Genomic DNA, 22,018 nt, shown 5'->3' with positions numbered 1-22,018 from the left:
GTCATGTGTGCTAATATAGCATGAAAAACAGTGTAGCAGTAAAACAGTAGTGGGCAGTCAGTACTCAAACATGGAGAGGGTGGAGAGGCAGACAGACTATGCAGAGAAGTCTATATCTCCTCTTCCCTTTAGTGAAGCATTGAACAGTTCAATGGCCCTGGGGACAAATGACTTCCTCAGCCTTTCAGTTGTGCATGGCAGTGAGCGAAGTCTCCAGCTGATCAAGCTCTTTTGCTTTATAATAGTGCTGTGGAGTGGATGACATTCATTGTCCAAGATGTTGATCAGTTTGCTCAGGGTCCTTTTATCTGATATTGAAGTGATGCACTCCAGTTCGGCTCCCATGACAGAGCCAGCTTTCCTTACCAGCCTGTCTAGTCGCCCAGCATCCTTCTTCTGTGTGCTTCCTCCTCAGCATACCACAGCATAGAAGAGGACGCTGGCAACAACAGACTGAGCTTACTGCAGACATTGAAGGACCGCAGCCTCCTCAGGAAGTACTGCTCTGCCCTTTCTTGTAGAATGCTTCAGTATTTGCTGACCAGTCCAGTTTATTGTCCAGTTGTAAGCCCAGATACTTGTAGGTATTTACCACCTCCACATTGACCCCATCAATGGAGACTGGTAGCAGAGCGGGCTTAGACCTGCGGAAATCCACCACCATCTCCTTGGTCTTTGAAGTGTTGAGTTGGAGGTGGTTGAGTTTGCACCACTGCACAAAGTTCTCCACCAGGCTTCTGTATTCATCCTCCTGCCCATCCCTGACACACCCACATTTATTAGAAAAGAAGCAGCCGTAGAATAATCTTGTACTTCCTTAACAATTATTCTTCTGATCCATCTGATATGAACTTCATTCCTTTATAAATTGTGGTGTATCATTAAGGCACATTTTGGAATGTAATTACTCTGACATTCGACATTAAACAACCATAAATTTGAGCAATGGCCAGAGTCTTAGGGGCCAACTCTTCACTGTTGGACTTTTTGTTGTATTTTTACAGTAACTTACAGGCAACACTGTAGCCAGAGACATACTTTAACCATGTTATAATGCAACTGTATGTGTCTTTAGTGGTATGGTGCCCTTACAGTAATGCACATACAAATGCATTACTGTAACATGGTTACAGTATGTCTCTGGCTACAGTGTTGCCTGTAAGTTACCGTATCTTTTCCTTAACAGTAGCTTTACTGCGAGTCTCTAACATTATCATTACTGTAATTTTCAGTACAAAACCCTTACTGTATCCCAAGGATTCCCCACTACTTTGTTTTGGTACAAAACTTTATTTTGAATGCTAAATACAACAATGTTATATTGAGCAAACAACAAGCACAAAAGGTGTCCACAAAGTCCATCACAGATGCAAAATACTTTATATTAATTTATATTGTACACAGCAGTATCTCTAAGGACTTTAATGATATGTAGTTCTGAATTGTCTCCGATATAACACATTGGGCTTGGCAACAAATTTGGCAATACAACTTTCACACAAGTGATGGAAACCCTGGATACACACCGCTATCTCCATCTCACATAAGACACACACACACACACACACACAAAATCACTGGACCATTTCCACTCATATTAGCAGCACACTTAAAGGCACCTTAACAATTTGCTCTCGGGGTCTCCTTCTGGTTGAGAAGTGCAATAATAAACTAAATATGCCCCTTTGCAAGTATGAACATAACTCGGATTAAATATGGAAGGAATGCACTGACAGCAGTCTGTAGAAGATCATCTCTGAATTCCTGTAACAGCTCTTTTGATTGGGGGGGGCAGTTTCCTACCCACTAGGACCGTGGGTACCTAAAAACTCGCTAAGGTCGGTAATCGCCTACAGAGGGCCGCACGGACAATGACAGAAGTGCTGTTGGTCATGTTATGGGCCATCACGTTATGACTAACACTGTTAAGGTGCCTTTACAGGGATGCTGCGGTAGGCGGCGCCGTCACACTGCGCACACGACGGTCCACCTGTCCACTTCATTTATGGATTTGGAATTCACCTAGTGTTAAACGTTCTCTGTTTCATCGCATTAATATTTTGAAGGCCATACAAAATAGTACAATTGTGTAGCCTCCCTCGAAAGTCGAAAGAGTACTGACAAACAATCAACTTTTCTGACAGTAGGCAGTAGGCCTATGCCTCATTTTTTGACTTCAAATTGTCTTTACTGTGAGCCAATGAAATGTCCGATTTCTACGTCTATGGTAAATCTGACCAATGGCATGCCGGAGTTCCAACCGGAAGCATCTCCCCCATCGTCACGCTTGTTTTTCCTGTAATGGCGGAGCACACAGACTCAAGCAGTAGCGGGTTCAATGGAACCAGGTGAGAGTTTTTCAACCCGTCCAGAATCACTGCTGCAACAGTAGAATAGAGCTGCGGTGAACACTCTCCAAGCGGACTGGAGTAGTGGACTGTTTGGCCCCCAGCCCACAGTAGCAGGAGAGTCTATCTTCGCCCGGCTTAGCTGAGCATGGCACCGCTAGCTACGACCCGATGGATACTCGTAGGTAGCTAGCCGTTAGCGTGGACTAAGCCTGTCACCTGTCCCATATAGCTGGGCAGAGTGCGACGTTAGCCCGTCCCGAAAATTTGCGAACTGTCCAGATGGGTAAATACCATTTTGTTACAGTTCGTGTTGGTAATAACCCAAATGTGTTGTTACAGCCCAGATAGGCAAAGAATGTCTTGCTAAGTTACAGTCCGCATAGGTAAACAGTGTCATACTACAGTAGTCCGGGTAGGTAAACATTGTCTTGGTACGGATAGATACATGTTAAGTAAAGGAAGGTAACCTGAACAAGGCTAAGTTAGATTTTGCCAGTGAACTTAGTAACGGGGTCATACCGTGTCAAATCAGATAAAATCCAGGATAATGGTTGCTGCACCGTCTCAGATTTTGCTAAAAGTTTGTCTACCTAATATTTAGGTCCTAAAACTAAGACCTGTAAAATATTTTTTGTTAAATTCCAATGTTTTCATTTCATTTTTCACCCTTCAGTTTTACACTCTCAGAAATGCCTTATCTTGGAGACCATGTTTGGACATTAATATCTTGGAAAATATTATTCTCAGCTCGCCCAAACTTTGATAAGTGATGGTTGCGTTTTTGTTTTGAGACAGGTTGGAGTCCGATGCACTCATAGACAGTAGTCAAATCTGCCTCAATGCGCGGATATCGTAAGTTTCATTTAAAAAACAAATTGGAGGAAACATAGACGACCACATAGCACGAGAAAAGCATGTGCGAGGAGTGAGATGTCGTTTTGAAACAGCCCGACGTGGACACAGGTAGCCCTTCTGCCTTAATGCACGTATCGTTGTACGTTTAATTTCAAAATCCCTTGCTAGTTCGTTTTGAAACCAAATCGGAACTGCTTCCATCTTCTATTAACCTAGCTCATTGTTGAACAACACTAGCCTACGCTACCCATAGACAGTCACACTACCGTCGCTGTTGAACTGAAAGTTCACTCCTGGTCTACACCTAAACGTCACACCCTCTTCTGAATAGACTGTTCAGGATTGGTTGGTGAGTGTGATGCACGTTGTCACGGAGAGAGAAAGGTTAAGTGTAATGCTTCTCCCCCCTCTCTCTCTCTTCTCCCCCTCTTTCTCTCTACTTATCTCTTTCTTTCTCTCTCTCTCTTTCTCTTCTCCCCCTCTTTCTCTCTCTTATCGCTCCCTCTCTCTCTCTTCTCCCCCCCACAGTATGTCTCAGCAGCGTTTCCGTGTCAACGCTCCTCCAGTCACGCCTCCAGTGTTGCGGGGCCCCTCCCCTCTGCTGCGGACCCCGCCTCCCTTTGCCATGCTGCAGGTAGTGCACACACACACCCACACACACCCAGCCTCCCGCACACACACTAAGTAACTCCAGAATGAAACAGTGAAAGAAATTGGCACACAGTTTTAGTGTTACCCATACATCTGTAGCGGGTCGCCATAAAATCAACACTGACCGCCACACAATATTTTTTTATGTTGTAGGCCTACTATGTAAATGAGATCAAATCCTTTCATTGAGCTGCGCTTTTCACGCACCCAGCCTTTCCTTGCCCCACCCCGCTCTCTGGGGCAGCCGTGGCCTACTGGTTAGCGCTTCGGACTTGTAACCGGAGGGTTGCCGGTTCGAACCCCAACCAGTAGGCACGGCTGAAGTGCCCTTGAGCAAGGCACCTAACCCCTCACTGCTCCCCGAGCGCCGCTGTTGTTGCAGGCAGCTCACTGCGCCGGGATTAGTGTGTGCTTTACCTCACTGTGTGCTGAGTGTGTTTCACTAATTCACGGATTGGGATAAATGCAGAGACCAAATTACCCTCATGGGATCAAAAGAGTATACTTATACTTACTTATACTCTCTCTCGTAACGGATCTGCCCCTCCTCTGCATGTACATCTAACAAAACATTAACAACTGTTGAAGGATTGTTGTTGCCACATAGAAACATTGCATAGAAGACGACTGGCTAAATTGCCGTTAAATCCGCTTAGCATCGTGGCCATGCTGCGTAAATTTGTTCAAAACTACTGCATTCAAGTTAACTCTGCTAAGGTCTTATCACAACATAGTAAATTGGGGATACCAAACTAAGTTAAGTTATGCAATCAAGCCGTATATCTAAGCTAACGTTAGAATACTGTTTGGATATCTAAACTAACGTTAGAATACTGTTTGGGTATCTAAGCTAACGTTAGAATACTGTTTGGATGTCGAACTTAGCATGCTTAGTTACAGCTCTTTGCAGGGATTATTTTATTGACTCTGACATGGACATCGTGCTGTGGGGCAAAACAAATTATGCATACCGAACCGTGGGCACACTGCACCACATACATACACACACACTCACACCACCTCCATTTGCCATGCTGGAAATCTGGTCACGCCCACGCCGACTCACCACAGTCAATAGATCTATGAAGTTCGCCTACACAAAAGAACATCCGCTATTTTGAAATATCGCACCTGTTACACTCTCACGGGGACGAAGAGTCTGAAATGCAGACGTTTTGCTCTGCACACTTTTGTCCTCTGCCTTTGTGTGGGTACTGTGATCTTGGGTACAAGATTTCCAGCATGGCAAATGGAGGTGATGTGAGTGTGTGTGTGTATGTGTGTGTTATGGATGCATGTGATCTTTGGTACGGTAAGACGGTGAACTTAGATTTTTGCTACCCCAGAGCTAACTTGCAGTGCAACTTGCCATAGGTAGTTAGCTTCAATTAACACCTGGATCTCCTCATATGGGCAAAGATGACTGCTTTGGTTCCTTTTTATAGGCGAACTTCAGAGGTCTATGAATATAACTTACCAGTTCAATACATGTAGCTGCTGATGTAATTCCGCTCTTCCTGCAGAGGCCGCCGTTTCTGCCGCCACCTGGCAGCTCCATGCCGCCCCCTCCTGGCCTGATGTTCCCTCCCGGCCTCCCGCCTGTCCCCGCACCTGCCCCTGAACGCATCTGGGTGGAGAACAAAACTCCTGAGGGCAAGGTAAGAGTGTGTGTGTGTGAGTGTGTGGCTTCATCTCTCCTCGGCCCTTGGTCCTCCAGCTCATGCTCTGGAAATCATTAAAACCTTGTTGTTAGCCATCAGGTACACAGAGGCCCGTTTGTAAAATATGTTTCAAAGTAATTTAAAATCAGTAGGCTACGCATGGAACTTGGCTAAACACCTGACGCAGACATATCCCAACATTTTTAAAGAGTTCAAAGAACGACAGGTTAACGAATATGCTATAGAAAACACGACTACATGGTTAGTGCCAAGTTCTTCTCTTCTGTTTTAGGCTAGCCTAAGTTAAACGAGTATGGTTCTCTGGGATAAAGCGAACCTTCCTTCATCAATGAATTTTGACGAGACATAACAAGCTAATCATTTTGACGAGACATAACGAGCTGTAATCATAGGGTGCTAACGTGATGAAAGCGCAACACCAAAATAACATTACCATAACTAGTAAACAATCTAGTTCATGTTCGGTCAGTACTACTGGTAATATTTGTCATGGCATGTAGACTGCAATTTGTTCAATAATTATTGCCCAGATGTAGGATAGGCTACCCGAAATGCGCTAATTAAAGCCCACAGCATAATACCACCAAAGCGTTTTGAGTCCTAATAATAATAATAGCGGCTTATTGTTACATGGTAGCAAATCATGTTATCAAAGAAATAGACGTAATGTAGGAATGCACACAGATATATTGCAACAGGTAATGGTGTAGGCCTATCTGACGAAGACCTGAGTGGTTGGAACATCGTACTTGCACACTGGGCGCAAAGAAGACTATCCTCACATTTTTCCCTTTGCAACTGTTAAAGAAATCCCATGAACACGGGAAAGCCTAGGTAGCCTATACTGTACATCAGATGGCCTAAAGATTAGGCCCCACTGCATAGCATTCGGTGATTTGCATGCAGTAATTTCAACACTGACCTTGATCTAGCCTAGTTTGGCTATTTAAAGCTACTTTATTGCCAAAACACAACACAATGTAAATTAACTATATTAACAATTAACAAACAATAAAGGACTTAATCACACAAAGTAGGCCTACTATTTTACTGACTATAAAAAAATAATAATTATGTAGGAAGTTTAGAAGTTTAGAACCCAGAATTGACCTGCACACTACAAAAGTGACAAATGACTCAATACACTTGGAGGTGGTATGAGTCCTTTCTTTTCCAGATATCTTAGGATTTCGCCGTAGTATCGTTTCAGTATCGAGCATCGTGATATTTATGGCAGGTATCGTATCGAAGTCATAATTTTGGTATCGTGACAACACTAACAAGGATATGTGAGTTGTGTAGTGTGTGTGTATAGTAACTGTGGATGTCCGTGTCAGGTAAACTACTACAGTATAACACATGAACATGTGTCTCTGTGTGTGTCTGTGTGTCAGGTATACTACTATAACGCACGAACGCGTGAGTCTGTGTGGACCAAGCCGGAGGGTGTGAAGGTCGTCCAGCAAGCGGAGTTGACCCCCTTCATAACCCCCCAGGGTGTGGGGCCAATGGGAATGCCCACCCTCCAGAGCAGCAGCCAATCAGCTGTGGAGTCGTCCCAGAGCCCGCCCTCCTCTCCCTCAGGTGAGACCCACCTCTTGGCAACCCCTCCCACATATCAATAACCCCTCCTGCCTCTTGATAACCCCCTCCCACATCTCAACAACCCCTTCCACATCTCCACATGCCCCTCCTGCCACTCCACAAGCCCCTCCCACAGTGAGAGTGTGTTTTAAATGGGAACTTGGCAATTATTTCAACTTAATAAACCCATTTAGTAAATATAGCTAATCCTGCCAAGTTTCCCTTTCATAATGAAGATGTCATACTGTACCTCAGTGAGAGTGTGTTTTAATGGTGATGATGTCATAGCTGTGTTTCTGATGTTCTGTGAGAGTGCGTTTTAACGGTGATGATGTCATAGCTGGGTTTCTGATGTTCTGGTATTTTAGCAACTGAAGCCCCAGTGACCACGCCCTCCAGCGTCATGCCGACACCTGTGCCCTCAGTGACTGTTCCCACGGTAACAGCAGTGGTGTCGGGTGTCTCGTTGCCCCCTCCTCTCGCTGCCCCTGGCAACCACATGCCCCTCCCCCCCGTCATGGTGCCGCCATTCAGGGTGCCAATTCCCTTACCGCTACCAGGTAACACACGCATACATACATACACACACACACACACACACACACACACACACACACATATACATATACACAGTGCCCTTATCGCTACCAGGTAACACACACACACACCCACACATACACACGCACACACCCACACACACACACACACATACATACATACATATACATATACATAATGCTCTTACCGCTACCAGGTAACACACACACACACACACACACACACATACATACATACATACATACATACACACCCACACACACACACATACATATACACAGTGCCCTTACCGCTACCAGGTAACATACACACACACATACACATACATACATATACACAATGCCCTTACCGTTACCCTGTAACACACACACACACACACACACACACACACACACACACACACAAACAAAAATGTATAGAACTCTTCAACAGGACTGTTTCTCTAGATTTGCTTCTCTGTGTGTGTCTGTAGGTATGCTTCCTGGCATGGCCCCGCCCTTACTTCCTATGATGCCCCATCAGATGCCGATGACCTCATCAGCCAGACTGGGCATGTCGGAGTGGGCGGAGTTTAAGACACCGGAAGGGAAACCGTACTACTACAACCACCGCACACGTGAGACCACATGGGAAAAACCAGCAGGTACACACGCGCACACACACACACACACACACACACACGTACGCACGCACACATACACACACACGTACGTACGCACGCACGCACACACACTCACACGGTTGATGGCTGTTTAGTAGATATCTCAGTCAGCTAATACTAATTCCCTTATGAGTACGATCACATTGCTAACAGTAGCTGCTAACAGTAGCGCCTTATGAGTACGATCACATTGCTAACAGTAGCTCCTTATGAGTACAATCACATTGCTAACAGTAGCTTCTAACAGTTGCTCCTTATGAGTATAGCTGCTAACAGTAGCTCCGTATGAGTACGATCACATTGCTAACAGTAGCTGCTAATAGTAGCTCCTTATGAGTATAGCTGCTAACAGTAGCTGCTAACAGTAGCTCCTTATGAGTACGATCACATTGCTAACAGTAGCTCCTTATGAGTACGATCACATTGCTAACAGTTGCTCCTTATGAGCATAGCTGCTAACAGTAGCTGCTAACAGTAGCTGCTAACAGTAGCTCGTTATGATATTAGCTTTCAGAGCGCAGCGCATCCCCATTATGGAACATGAAGCAAAAGAATGGGAGTCGGATGCCATGATGATGTGGTCAGGATTAGCCTTTCGGGGAGATGCTAGTCTGGAACACCATAGGTCACTGATGTTTCCAGATTACCTCCCCAATCAGTGACGAGAGGGGATGGCGCTATAGTTTCGGAATTGAAAGTGGCTTTGGTAAACGGTAGTTGCAACACCTGCAAACATCAAAAATTGCAGTCGGAAGAATGTGCGCATTTATTTACAGCAATAAGGTGCCAATGCTGTTTATTGTGAGTTTGTAAAGTTTAGGTGAAGTAGGAAGTAACGTTATGAGTCCCTGATAAATGTGATTGGTTTGGCTGAAGTCATCACTTGCAAAGTCTTTGCCAGTGTTGGAAAGGTTTCCCAGTCGTGAGTGGCCAGACTATTCACTTGGTGAATGAGTTTGGTTTACCAGGTAGTACAAGATGTCCTACTAATGAGCTACTAACATGGATCCTTCACATCCTACTACATGGATCCTTAACATGGGATTCGTGAAAAGAAATGGCCAATTTGTGTGTGTGTATATGGCCTTTGATCTGTGCCTCTAACTATGACGAGTCCTTAAATTTCAGGGAAACTCTTTGAGAGTGGAAACCCTGACGCACACACACACACACACACACACTTGCACTCGCACATACAAGAGATCAAGTGTGTTTTTGTGTGTGTGTGTGTGTAGTAGAAAAAGCGGCGGAGCAGGACTCCAGTGTGGCTGCTGATGACACTGAGCTCATGGATACGGAGGAAGACAAGACCAAGACTGAGCAGCTACCAGATCACAAGGAGGTACACACACACACACACACACACACACATGTATGTGTCTGCGTAGGTATATAATATGTGTTTGTGTGTTATGGCCGGCTCATTAGCCGCAACATAATATGAAGACGGACATCAGAGTTTATCAAAAATATAGTATTTATTTCAATAAATAAATATACATTCTAAAATCTAAAAACTAATGTGTGTGTGTGTCTGCGTGGCTATATAATGTGTGTGTGTCGACAGGAGCGAAAGGAAGAAGACATGACTGAAGAGGAGAAAGCTGCTCAGAAAGCTAAACCAGTGGCTACCACACCCATCGCCGGAACACCATGGTATACACACGCACACATGCACACACACATGCACACACATACACATGCATACACGCACACATGCACACACATACACATGCATACACATACACATGCACACATGCATACACGCACACACATACACATGCACACACAAACACATATGCACAGAGAATCACAGACTCAGTCCCTGCCTCAGTCATTGCAAGCGCCTCTTGATTGATTAATCACCCACTATGTGGATACTGTTTTTAGAATTGATTTAGATTAAGTGTTATTTAGTATAATTTGTATTTTAGTATATTTAGTATATTTCTTATCTTCTACCGTCCTTATTGCTTAGTTGTGTTTTTATATTGTATACTTTTAATTACTTTTTTCTGCTGTTAGTGAATGTGTGTGATGTCTGTATGCTACTGAGACCTTGAATTTCCCCTGGGGATCAATAAAGTATCTATCTATCAATCTATCTATCTATACACACGCACACATACACCCATCGCCGGAACACCATGGTACACACACACACACTCACACATACGCACACATACACCCATCGCTGTAACACCATGGTATGCACACACACACGCACACATACACATGTACGCACACACACACATACACAGATCTCCAGAACACCATGGTACACACACACACACACACTCACGCACACACACAGTGGTAGTGTTCCCCATGAGGCTGTGGTGCTCATCACAGACCGAACATATTTCAGCCAACTGCAACCGTACGCAGACGAGACGACAGGGCTTTAGCGAGGTGTCACATTTACACAGCCTACGGTTTATCCCTGTTCTCGGTTCAGGTATCTGAGCTTTTAATGTCGTATATGCTCAGAGGCGTTTATTGTTGTATACGCGAGGGTGACCATGAGGCGTTTAATGTCGTATTTGCAAGGGTGACCATAAGGGGTTTAATGTCGTATACGCGATGAGGTGTTTAATGTCGTATACGCGAGAGTGACCATGAGGCGTTTAATGTCGTATTCGCGCGGGTGACCATGAGGCGTTTAATGTCGTATTCACGATGAGGCGTTTAATGTCGTATACGCGAGGGTGACCATGAAGCGTTTAATGTCGTATACGTGAGGGTGACCATGAACTCAACAGCTTTGTAGGTGTGACCTTTATGCAGCGTCACTATTAAAATACATGTGCGTGTGTGTATGTGCATGTGCGCAGGTGTGTGGTGTGGACAGGTGATGACCGTGTGTGTGTGTGCGCAGGTGTGTGGTGTGGACAGGTGATGACCGTGTGTGTGTGCGCAGGTGTGTGGTGTGGACAGGTGATGACCGTGTGTGTGTGTGCGCGCAGGTGTGTGGTGTGGACAGGTGATGACCACGTGTTCTTCTACAACCCAACCACACGTATGTCCAAGTGGGAGCGGCCGAGTGAGCTGATTGGTCGAGCTGATGTGGATCGCTGCCTTCAAGACCCGCCCCACAAACACACACCTTCACTAGAGCCACCGAAGCCAGGTCAGCACACACACTTACACCATACAGTACACACACACCATGCACACACACATACATACATACATACATACATACATACATACATACACACACACACACACACTTACACCATATGCACACACACACACTACACTACATGCCATATACATGCAGCTCACAGCCTAGAGAGCTCCAATTAAACACAAACACATTTAATCATGATTATTTTGGTCAATATTGAGATCACTTTTAATGATTTAGGGAACATTCATTTTCAAAACTGTAAAAAAAATAACTCAATATTATAATTCAACTTTAAAAAAAATGCTAATAAAGATAATTTATGCAATTAAACGCGCGCACACACACACAGACACATATGCTAAAAAAGATCATTTATGCAAGTTCCTTCTATAACACAAAGGCAAAAACAATGGGGGGAGCTCAACGGAATACAGCAAAATAATCATTATTTCCACACCTTATAATACTGCACATACAAAATCACACACACACAGCATGTGTTTTATGCATGATCTGCGTGCACACGTGTGTGTGTGTGTGTGCGTGTGTGTGTGTGTGTGTGTGTGTGCGTGTGCGTGCGTGTGCCTGCATGTGTGTCTTGTGCGTGTGTTCCCAATGTCCTGATATGCTGCTGTGTGTGTGTGTGATATGCTGCTGGTCGTCATAGTGGTGGTGATGAGGAAGGAGGAGCTGGAGGTGGGGCCACCTGATCAGCAGGAGGAGGAGCCAATCAGACCTAAGAAGAGGAAGTGAGTTTCCTACACACCCGCACAAACACAGTACATGCATACGTTGTTGTTTTTTATATGGCTGTGTGTGTGTGTGTGTGTGTATAGGCAAGAGGAGCCAGAGAAGGACCCAGCAGTGGAGGCGGAGCTTAAAGCAGCACGAGAGAGAGCCATCGTTCCCACGGAAGCTCGCATGCAGCAGTTCAAAGACATGCTGCTCGAACGTGGAGTATGTACACACACACACACACACACACACACTCACACTCACACACACTAAAGCATGAGAGGTATGAGGGGATACTTCCCTGGGTGAATACAGTTTCTGTAAAATTGCCTCAAAATATTCAAACAAAAAACAAACAAAAAACATTCGCTCACACACACACAAACACACACACACCACACACACACATACACACATGTTCTGACTATTTGTAGTCTATATTCTTTCCATAGCCAATAGGCCTACAGTTAAATTTGGTTTATAATCGTGTGTGTGTGTGTGCATGCATGTGTAGATATGACATGATGATGAGACTGAGTAGATATGACATGATGATAATGATGGTGGTGGTTTTCACCCAGCATGCACCTCACCGCCTTTGACATCTGATCAGAGGTTGCTATGGTACCATAAGTGCTTGTAAATCTTTGTTGATGTTTTGGCCTTTGGACACACACACACACACACTAAGGCTCTTTTAGAACTGAGGCCAACTATCAAAACAGAATGGGGTGAAGGGATGCGAGAGGGAGGGAGAGAGCAGGAGCTGTTGGGGGGGGGGGGGGGTGAAAGAGTGGCCTTTGCAGGTCTGAGGAGATGAAAGCTGAAAGTCGACTATTGAAAGGCCAAACATCAAGGCCTTCGCGCACCCCACACAGTGTCAGACAGGGTGGTGTGTGTGTGTGTGTGGGGGGGGTTAATTGGACCTCTCCTGACTGTGAGCTGTGTGTGTGTGTGGTTAATTGGAGCTCTCCAGGCTTTGACCTGTGTGTGTGTGTGTGTGGTTAATTGGAGCTCTCCAGGCTGTGACCTGTGTGTGTGTGCGCGCGCACGCTTGTGTGTGTCTGTGTGCACAGGTAATTAGGGTAAAATGTGTGTCAGTTTGTCTGCATGCTTGTGTGTTTACTAAGTGTGTGTGTGAGATGGTAATTACTGGACTGTTGAGGGGTGTTTAAAGGAGCAGAGGGGTTGCCCCCTGGTGTGTGTGTGTGTGTGTGTGTATAAAGGGCAGAGGGGGGTTAGTCGGTGTGGAACGTCATTCATTAAAGAAACACACCATACAGCTCTCTGCAGGACACACACTCTCTCTCTCACTCACTCACTCACTCACTCACTCACTCACTCACTCACACACACACACACACACACTACTATTACCGGCTGGACTTTGTATACATTGTAGGAGGATGCATCTGCCTCTCCAACAAACTCTCCTGACTCTCCAACAAACATTCAAAACAACAAACACAAAACAACAAACACACGTTCTGTTTTCTTTTGGATTCTATCATGTTTGGGGGTCGTTCTTTTGTGCTCTCTGTCTGTGGTCAGTGAGTCTAGTTGCTCTCTCTCTCTCTCTCTCTCTCTCTCTCTCTCTCTCTCTCTCTCTCTCTCTCTCTCTCTCTCTCTCTCTCTCTCTCTCTCTCTCTCTCTCTCTCTCTCTCTCTTTCTCTCTCTCTCTCCCTCCCTCTTTCTCAGGTGTCAGCCTTCTCTACATGGGATAAGGAGCTGCATAAAATCGTGTTCGACCCACGCTACCTCTTATTGAACCCTAAAGAGAGGAAACAGGTAACACATCTTACCCTACACACACAAACACACATACATAGGGCTGGGCGATAAAACAATAGCGATATATATCACGATAAACATACTTTTTAATTTTGAGACATCCAGTTGTTGATTTGTTCAATACACAAAGAGGTTATAGGGGACCATAGTCATTAGGCAACAGAGCTAAATAAATTTGTTTGTCATCTGCATACTGTAGCTATGATATCAAATTGTTTTTGATGATTTGTCCAAGTGGGAGCATATAGAGGTTGAATAATAGTGGCCCCAAGATCGACCCCTGGGGAACACCACAGGTGAAGGACGTTGGTGTTGAGGTACAGTTTTCGATGGCAACAAAGAAGCTCCTTGTAGATATGATTTGAGCCAGTTGATAACTTTGCCTGTAAATCCAACCCAGTCTTCTAGTCTGTGTAGTAAAATATTGTGATCAACAGTGTCAAATGCTGCACTAAGGTCCAGTAGCACTAGGACTGATGTTTAACCTGAATCTGCATTCTGCAATGCATTCGTATGTCATTGAAATCCTTAATAAGAGCTGCTTCAGTGCTGTGATTTGCCTGAAAACCTAGTAGATATGCGCCTGTAATTGTTTAGCATGGAGGCATCCAGATTATTCTTCTTGAGAAGTGGCTTTACAACAGTTGTTTTCAGTGACTTATGACACACACACACACACACACACACACACACCTACCTGGCAGTACACACACACACACACACACTTACCTGGCAGTATACACACACAAACACACAAATTTAGCTGGCAGTACACACACACACACACTTAGCTGGCAGTACACACACACACACACACTTAGCTGGCAGTAGTTTGGTAGTCAGTTTTTTTTCTACCCGGTCTGTGTGGTCATTTCCACACACACACATACCCACACTATCATTTGATTTTCTCATTTCCAAAGATTGTTTGTGTGTGGTTAACCTAGTTATCTCTCTCCCCTCTCCTCTCTCTCTCTCTGTCCATCTCTGTCTCCCCCTCTCTCCCCAGGTGTTTGATCAGTATGTGAAGACTCGCGCTGAGGAGGAGAGGAAGGAGAAGAAGAATAAGATTCTTCAGGCCCGTGAGGATTTCAAGACCATGATGGAGGAGTCCAAACTCAGCCTCAGGTGTGTGTGTGTGTGTGTGTGTCTTGTCTGTGTGTGGATGTGTGTTTTGCAGGACCATGTTTAGTGAGTTTGGTTGGTGTGTGTCTGTGTGTGCAGGACCACTTTTAGTGATTTTGGCTGGTGTGTGTATGTAACTTTGTGTGGGTGTGTTTGCAGGACCACGTTTAGTGAGTTTGCAGCGCGCCACGCTAAAGATGCTCGCTTTAAGGCCATTGAGAAGATGAAGGACCGTGAGGCTCTCTACACGGAACACGTGGCTGTACTCCGCAAGAAGGACAAGGATGGCAGCAAGAACCGCCAGGACAAGGTTAACGACTTCTACAGAACATCCTACTGACCTCTACATGACCTCTATATGACCTCTGCACAACCCCCACATGACCTCCACACAACCTTTACACAACATCCAAACAACCTCCACACAACCTTTACACAACCCCCACACAACCTCTACCCTCTTCAGTAGTGATTCTTAGCTAAGGTCTCCTCTGCACTGCAGCTTGATTGTTATTCTCTTTCTTTAAGTCGCTTTGGATAAAAGCGTCTGCTAAATGAATGAATGTGATGACCTCTACACAACCCGTACACAACTGCCATATGACCAGATGGATGGGAATCTAAATGGCTTTAACGGCAGATTTCCAATACACTTTCCAATTCCCCCTCATTCAGTTTGTATGTGTGCGAAATTCGCTCTGATTTACGCCAAGCTACTGCCCAGTTAGCTTCTCCGTGCGCCCCCCTCTATGTTGTTACACACGCACGCACCCAGAGAAACCCCCCTTTTATGCTGTCACCTAACACACACGTCCTCAAAGTTGGAACTGTGAGGATGACCATGATTGATCAACTCGCTGGCAAGGCGATACGATGACCTAGGGCTGGGACGGTAACCGCATTACCGCAATACCACAGTCACATGACCCCTACCGCAGGTCTGAGCTCGTCACCCGCCATCACCGCAAAAAATAAAACATTTGGGGGATTCGACTTCATGTACCCGCCTGCAGAGGTCTTAAGCTGACTGCATAACGTGATTATTTCTGAGATTCTTTTCAACCATACGTGTGTAATGTCGTGATGTGTAATGTGATGAACCATCTTATGACATTGATTCTCAGAGAACGTTACGTTAAGTAGGCTAACCTTCCGTTTTCCAAATAAAACTTCGTACACACAATCGTAACACTTTTCTATTCTCTCCGTTCAAACTCGATTTACACAAAGCTGTTAAACGTGAAAGCTGTGAAATTTGGCCAGAAAGGAGTCATACTTGTTTACTCCATGAAAGTTGAAAAAGAATTTGAAAAGATGTTCTAGTTTGTTCAGAATTTAACTTAACAGCGACATAGGCCTAGGCTAGCCTAGGACCTACCTTTTGTTACAACCTAACGCAGTCATTAAAACGTGGGTAGCGTTGTAACATTTAGCATAAACTTCATGAATGTGACAGTTCTAAAATCGTGATATCCTTGTTGATAAACTGCTTATTTCTTTCATGTCTGGAGCATTTGGTCCAGTGATCTTTAAAGTTGCTGCAGCTTTTTTTTGGGGGGGGGGGGTGTATACCACAAAACCGCGGTGATTTCTTGCTTTCCAACCACGGTAAGAAAACATCCATACCATCACAGCCCTACGATGACCATGATTGATCAAGCCAGGTGTCAATAGCCGATGTACTCAAGCTCCCTACGGGTGGTGGTTAGCAACATGCTAACTCCCTATGGGTGGTGGTTAGCAACATATTAGCTCCCTACGGGTGGTGGTTAGCAACATGCTGGGTAGCCTTTTGGGAGTTTTTTTCAAGTTACCACAGTCATCTGATTGCACACTGTCTATTTTTCAATCACCCTTTTAAATCTGCACTTTGTTAACAAGCAGCACTTTGTTGGAAATCCACTTAACTGGCTGGGAGTTTCAGTTCAGACACATTTAGCAGAATGAGGAAGATTTCACATCTGGAAGATAACCGGCTGTAAATAGTGTGTGTGGTAAAAGGTCACCATCAAACATTCATGATGGAGAAATGTCAGATGGATGAATTAGTGAGAGACTCCAGAGGAGGCCTTTCACAGTCACACACATATTTGAATGCTTTTATTTGGACCTTAACTTTAGGGTAGGAGAGATTCACACACACACACACAATATTTGTATGTTTGTATGCAAACATTTGAATGCTTTTATTTGGACCTTAACACAGGGGAAGATTCACAGATCCAAACATTGAAGGAAGTATGTTACACACTTAGGCAGGTCTGATCAGACATAGAATGCATTGTGCTATTTTCATTCTGAACTGCATGATTATGGGTAAACATGGCATTGTCGCTTCCAGATGGATAAACTACCTATTATTGCAGGAATGGAGCAGTACTTTGCAAGGTTTTTTGCAATTGGCTTGCTTAGTCCACACGGTTGTAATCCATGTAAAACAAGTTTGTGCACATGCCCAAGACTCCCAATCACAAGAATGATAAGTTTGCATTGAAACACCATATTTGTGATGTTGACACACACACACACACACACACTCACACACACACACACACACACACACATATATATAGAGGGGGCCAAGATGTACTAAGATAACTAAACTAACTGGGTGTGTGTGTGTGCGTGCGTGTGCATATGTATGTTTGTCTGTGTGTGCGTGCATATGCATACATGTGTCTGTGTGTGTGTGCGTGTGCGTGCATATGTCTGTCTGTGTGTGTGCGTGTGCGTGCGTGTGTGTGTGTGTGCGTGTGTGTGTGCGTGCATATGTCTGTGTGTGTGTGTGTGTAGGTGCGGCAGGACTTCTTTGCCCTGTGTGAGGAGGTGTGTGTGGAGGTGGGGCAGCGCTGGAGTAAGCTGAAGGAGAAGCTGGAGGAGGATCCTCGATGCCGAGCCGTCGAGCCGCACTCACGAGAGGAACTCTTCAAGGCCTACACAGACCAGCTGGCCAAGGTGTGTGTGCATGTGTGTGTGTGTTTGCGTGTGTTTGAGTTTGCGTGTGTGTGTGTGTGTGTGTGTGTGCGCATATTTTCTAGACCCCACTGTCTGCCTCTATCCTCCATCAGGCCAACTCGGTCCTAGAGGTTCCTCAGTGCTTAGTCGGTCCTAGAGGTTCCTCAAGGGGTCGGTACTCAGGGCTTGGTGCTCCAGGAGGATTGTCATCTGACTCAGCATCAGCCTGAACTCCCCTTCAACGTTATTATTTATGTTATCGGTCATTGTATTCATGCGTGTGTGTGTAGAACCCCTCTTCATAGCAGGCTTGTGAGCAGGTATTTATATTTGTGTGTGTGTGTGTGTGTGTGTAGAACCCCTCTTCATAGCAGGCTTGTGAGCAGGTATTTATATTTGTGTGTGTGTGTGTGTGTGTGTAGATCCCCTCTTCATAGCAGGCTTGTGAGCAGGTATTTATATTTGTGTGTGTGTGTGTGTGTGTGTGTGTGTGTGTAGAACCCCTCTTCATAGCAGGCTTGTGAGCAGGTATTTATATTTGTGTGTGTGTGTGTGTAGAACCCCTCGTCTGAGCAGGCTCGTGAGCAGGTATTTATATTTGTGTGTGTGTGTGTGTAGAACCCCTCGTCTGAGCAGGCTCGTGAACAGGCTCGTGCGGCGCGTGCGGAGGCCAGTCTAAGGGAGCGTGAGCGGGAAGTGCAGAAGGCGCGAAGCCAACAGAGCCGAGAGATCAGCCGCGAGAGAGAACAGCACAAGAGGGAAGAGGCCATCCAGCACTTTAGAGCCCTCATGTCTGATATGGTGAGACACACACTCACTCACATTCTCACACACACACACAGATCAGCAGGGTGGGAGAGCAGCACAAGAGAGTGTAGACAATCAAGTTCTTAAAGCATTCATGACTGTGTGTGCGTGCGTGTGCGTGCGTGCCTGTGTGCGTGTGCGTGCGCGTGCGTGTGTGTGTGTGTGTGCGTGCCTCAGGTGCGGACGTCGGACGCGTCGTGGTCAGACACGCGCCGTGCGCTGCGTAAGGATCACCGCTGGGAGTCATCGTCGGTGCTGGAGCGGGAGGAGCGCGAGCGCCTGTTTAACGAGCACGTGGAGGCGCTCGCCAAGAAGAAGAAGGAGCTCTTCAGGCAGCTGCTCGACGACACACACACCGTACGTACCACTGACTGCATGTGTGTGTGTGTGTGTGTGTGTGTGTTTAGTCGTCTGCACACCGTACGTCTGCCTGGTGTGTGGTGTTTGTTGTCTGCACAGTGTTTGCCCAAGTATAATAATTAATAATGAATGATTTAGTATAATACATATTGAAAGGTTTGTGTGTGTGTGCGTGCGTGTGTGTGTGTGTGTGTGTGTTTGTTTGCGTAGATCACTCTGACCACCTCATGGAAGGAAGTGAAAAAACTCATAAAGGAGGATCCCCGTTGCATCAAGTTCTCCAGCAGTGACCGGGTGAGCCCCCCCCCTCCCCTCATGATAAATGATAAAGCCAAATAACAGGCCATGATGAACGCTCTGCAAATAGAATAAAATAAATCAACTGATGTACCCTATTTAGGTGTGTTGAAATTTTTGTGTGCACACTTTTCCCTATGAAACATTTTTCATAGTAGGCTACTGGAAAGAAAAACTATTTTTACCCCTGCTTTTACATGCAAATATAGAATATAAATCACCTGTGAATAACCAAGAATGTTTTAATGCAGATCATTATTTGCAGGGATTGGACTGGTTTGATTTAGCCTAGCGTACTGGTATGATTTGAAACATCACAGGCTGAAAGTGAGAATTCATGAATTCTTTTAGAGTAAATTTCTAAATATCGAGATATATATTGTATATCGTGAACTAGACTAAACAACATAGGGAAAAGTGCAGGAGTGCTAGGCGATGTAGCTAAATATCATCATAATGCCCAGCCCCACTCTGCACTGTTCTTGTGCCTCCACCACTCCTTCACAGAGAAGTGACGCATCGTTTTTCTCTCTCTCTCTCTCTGTGTGTTCATCCCTCCCTCTCTCTCTGTGTGTTCATCCCTCCCTCTCTCTCTCTCTCTGTTCATCCCTCTCTCTCTCTCTCTCTCTCTCTCTCTCTCTCTCTCTCTCTCTCTCTCTCTCTCTCTCTCTCTCTCTCTCTGTGTTCATCCCTCTCTGTGTGTGTGTGTGTGTGTGTGTGTGCAGAAGCGCCAGCGAGAGTTTGAGGACTACATCAGAGATAAATACGTAACGGCCAAAGCTGATTTCAGAACACTCCTCAAGGAAACCAAGTTCATCACCTACAGGTGTGTGTGTGTGTGTGTGTGTGTCTGTCTGTGTGTGTGTGAGAGTATCTGTGTGTGTGAGAGTGTGTGTGTGAGAGTATCTGTGTGTGTGAGAGTATCTGTGTGTGTGAGAGTATCTGTGTGTGTGAGAGTATCTGTGTGTGAGAGTGTGTGTGTGTGAGAGTGTGTGTGTGTGAGAGTGTGTGTGTGTGAGAGTATCTGTGTGTGTGAGAGTATCTGTGTGTGTGAGAGTATCTGTGTGTGTGAGAGTATCTGTGTGTGTGAGAGTGTCTGTGTGTGTGAGTGTGTGTGTGTGAGAGTGTGTGTGTGTGAGAGTGAGTGTGTGAGTGTCTGTGTGTGTGTGTGAGAGTGTGTGTGTGAGAGTGTGTGTCAGTGTGTGTGTCTGTATTGCCATCCTCTCCTGCCATGGAGTAATTCATCTTCCTCTCGTTCTCCAGATCCCGTAACTTGTTGCAGGAGTCGGATCAGCACCTGCGGGACCTGGAGAACGTTCTGGAGAATGACCGGCGCTACCTGGTTCTAGATTGTGTTCCAGAGGAACGGCACAAGCTGCTCATGTCCTACATCAGCGAGCTAGAACGCCGCGGACCCCCACCACCCCCCACAGCTTCGGAACCCACGCGACGCTCCACAAAATAACCCACACACACGCGCACACACACCTGCCTCACTAGATTAGACCTGCACACACACACACACCTGCCTCACTAGATTAGACCTGCACACACACACACACACACGCACACACACACCTGCCTCACTAGATTAGACCTGCACACACACACACACGCACACACACACCTGCCTCACTAGATTAGACCTGCATCCTGTTATTCACACACACATGGACAGACACACACACACTCATGGAAGGACACACACACACACAGAAACACATGGAAGGCCACACACACACAAGCACTCTGATATTCTCCCTTAGAACATAATGCACCTGCCTTAAGACAGCCATGTCTACCGTTCAACCTCATCACACACACACACTGGGAACATCTACCAGACCACCTAACGAACACACACACACTCATACACACACACCTTGCTAACTAACACAGAGAGAGACACACACACACACACTCATACACACACACCTTGCTAACTAACGCAAACACACACACACTCATACACACACACACCTTGCTAACTGGACAAGCTTTCCAGCTGCCACACATTTTTTTTAAATGCCTAATTTACCGCACCCTTTTCTATAACACGCACACACACACACACCAACACTTAGAAATGTCTCAGGACAAGCTGTAAGCCAGGACAGATTGGATGTGTGCGTGTGTGTTTACAGATGCTGGACCAATACTAGCAGTGTGCTTTTCTACAGGACTGAGTGAGTGTGTATGGGGGACGACGTGTGTGTGTGTGCGCCGGGCATGAATTCTCTGCTGTAATATATGGCTCTGACATTAATGTTTCTTATCAATGACCTTTTTCTGCTGACTGCAAATAAAGTCAAACTTGTTTTTTAATAACCATGTTTTTTTAATATTTATTTATTTATTTATTTCAGAAAAAGACAACTGCATTACATCATTCTGTGTGTTTGGCAGCGGCTTAGCTGCATACACACACACACACGCATACACACATTCACTGTCTAGTTCAGCTCCAGGTGTG

The 22,018-nt window shown here is 45.4% G+C and overlaps 1 protein-coding gene across 2 annotated transcripts; it reads left to right on the top strand.

Moving 5' to 3' along the window:
- Nucleotides 1-1,419: 1,419 nt before the first annotated feature.
- tcerg1a (transcription elongation regulator 1a (CA150)) lies at nt 1,420-21,873 on the top strand. Of its 2 annotated transcripts, XM_042061735.1 has the most exons (22): nt 1,420-2,348; nt 3,735-3,840; nt 5,381-5,515; nt 6,934-7,123; nt 7,492-7,683; nt 8,154-8,324; nt 9,575-9,684; nt 9,910-9,998; nt 11,309-11,472; nt 12,143-12,224; nt 12,312-12,432; nt 13,909-13,998; nt 15,011-15,129; nt 15,286-15,436; nt 17,920-18,081; nt 18,640-18,669; nt 18,700-18,882; nt 19,066-19,245; nt 19,459-19,542; nt 20,271-20,371; nt 20,809-21,019; nt 21,092-21,873. In XM_042061735.1, the coding sequence occupies exons 1-21, from the start codon at nt 2,206-2,208 to the stop codon at nt 21,008-21,010; spliced, it is 2,805 nt and encodes a 934-aa protein (XP_041917669.1). In that variant the 5' UTR covers nt 1,420-2,205; the 3' UTR covers nt 21,011-21,019; nt 21,092-21,873. The 2 variants fall into 2 exon arrangements, with proteins under 2 accessions (XP_041917669.1, XP_041917670.1); XM_042061736.1 differs by lacking the exon at nt 18,640-18,669 and having other exon boundaries at nt 1,423-2,348.
- The last annotated feature ends 145 nt before the right edge of the window (nt 21,874-22,018 follow it).

The sequence above is a fragment of the Alosa sapidissima genome, chromosome 14 (genome assembly GCF_018492685.1).
Source record: "Alosa sapidissima isolate fAloSap1 chromosome 14, fAloSap1.pri, whole genome shotgun sequence".
Lineage (NCBI taxonomy): Eukaryota > Metazoa > Chordata > Actinopteri > Clupeiformes > Clupeidae > Alosa > Alosa sapidissima.
The sequence above is the reverse complement of the archived record's forward strand: the minus strand, read 5'-3'. Positions and strand labels throughout refer to the sequence as shown.

What these genes read in the sequence shown, in the direction of transcription:
- tcerg1a (XM_042061735.1), top strand. Translation starts at nt 2,206, where the DNA reads ATGTCCGATTTCTACGTCTATGGTAAATCTGACCAATGGCATGCCGGA. An exon ending in GAGTCCAAACTCAGCCTCAG is followed by an intron (nt 15,130 to 15,285) that starts GTGTGTGTGTGT and finishes GTGTGTTTGCAG; the next exon opens with GACCACGTTTAGTGAGTTTG. An exon ending in TGCTCGACGACACACACACC is followed by an intron (nt 19,246 to 19,458) that starts GTACGTACCACT and finishes TTGTTTGCGTAG; the next exon opens with ATCACTCTGACCACCTCATG.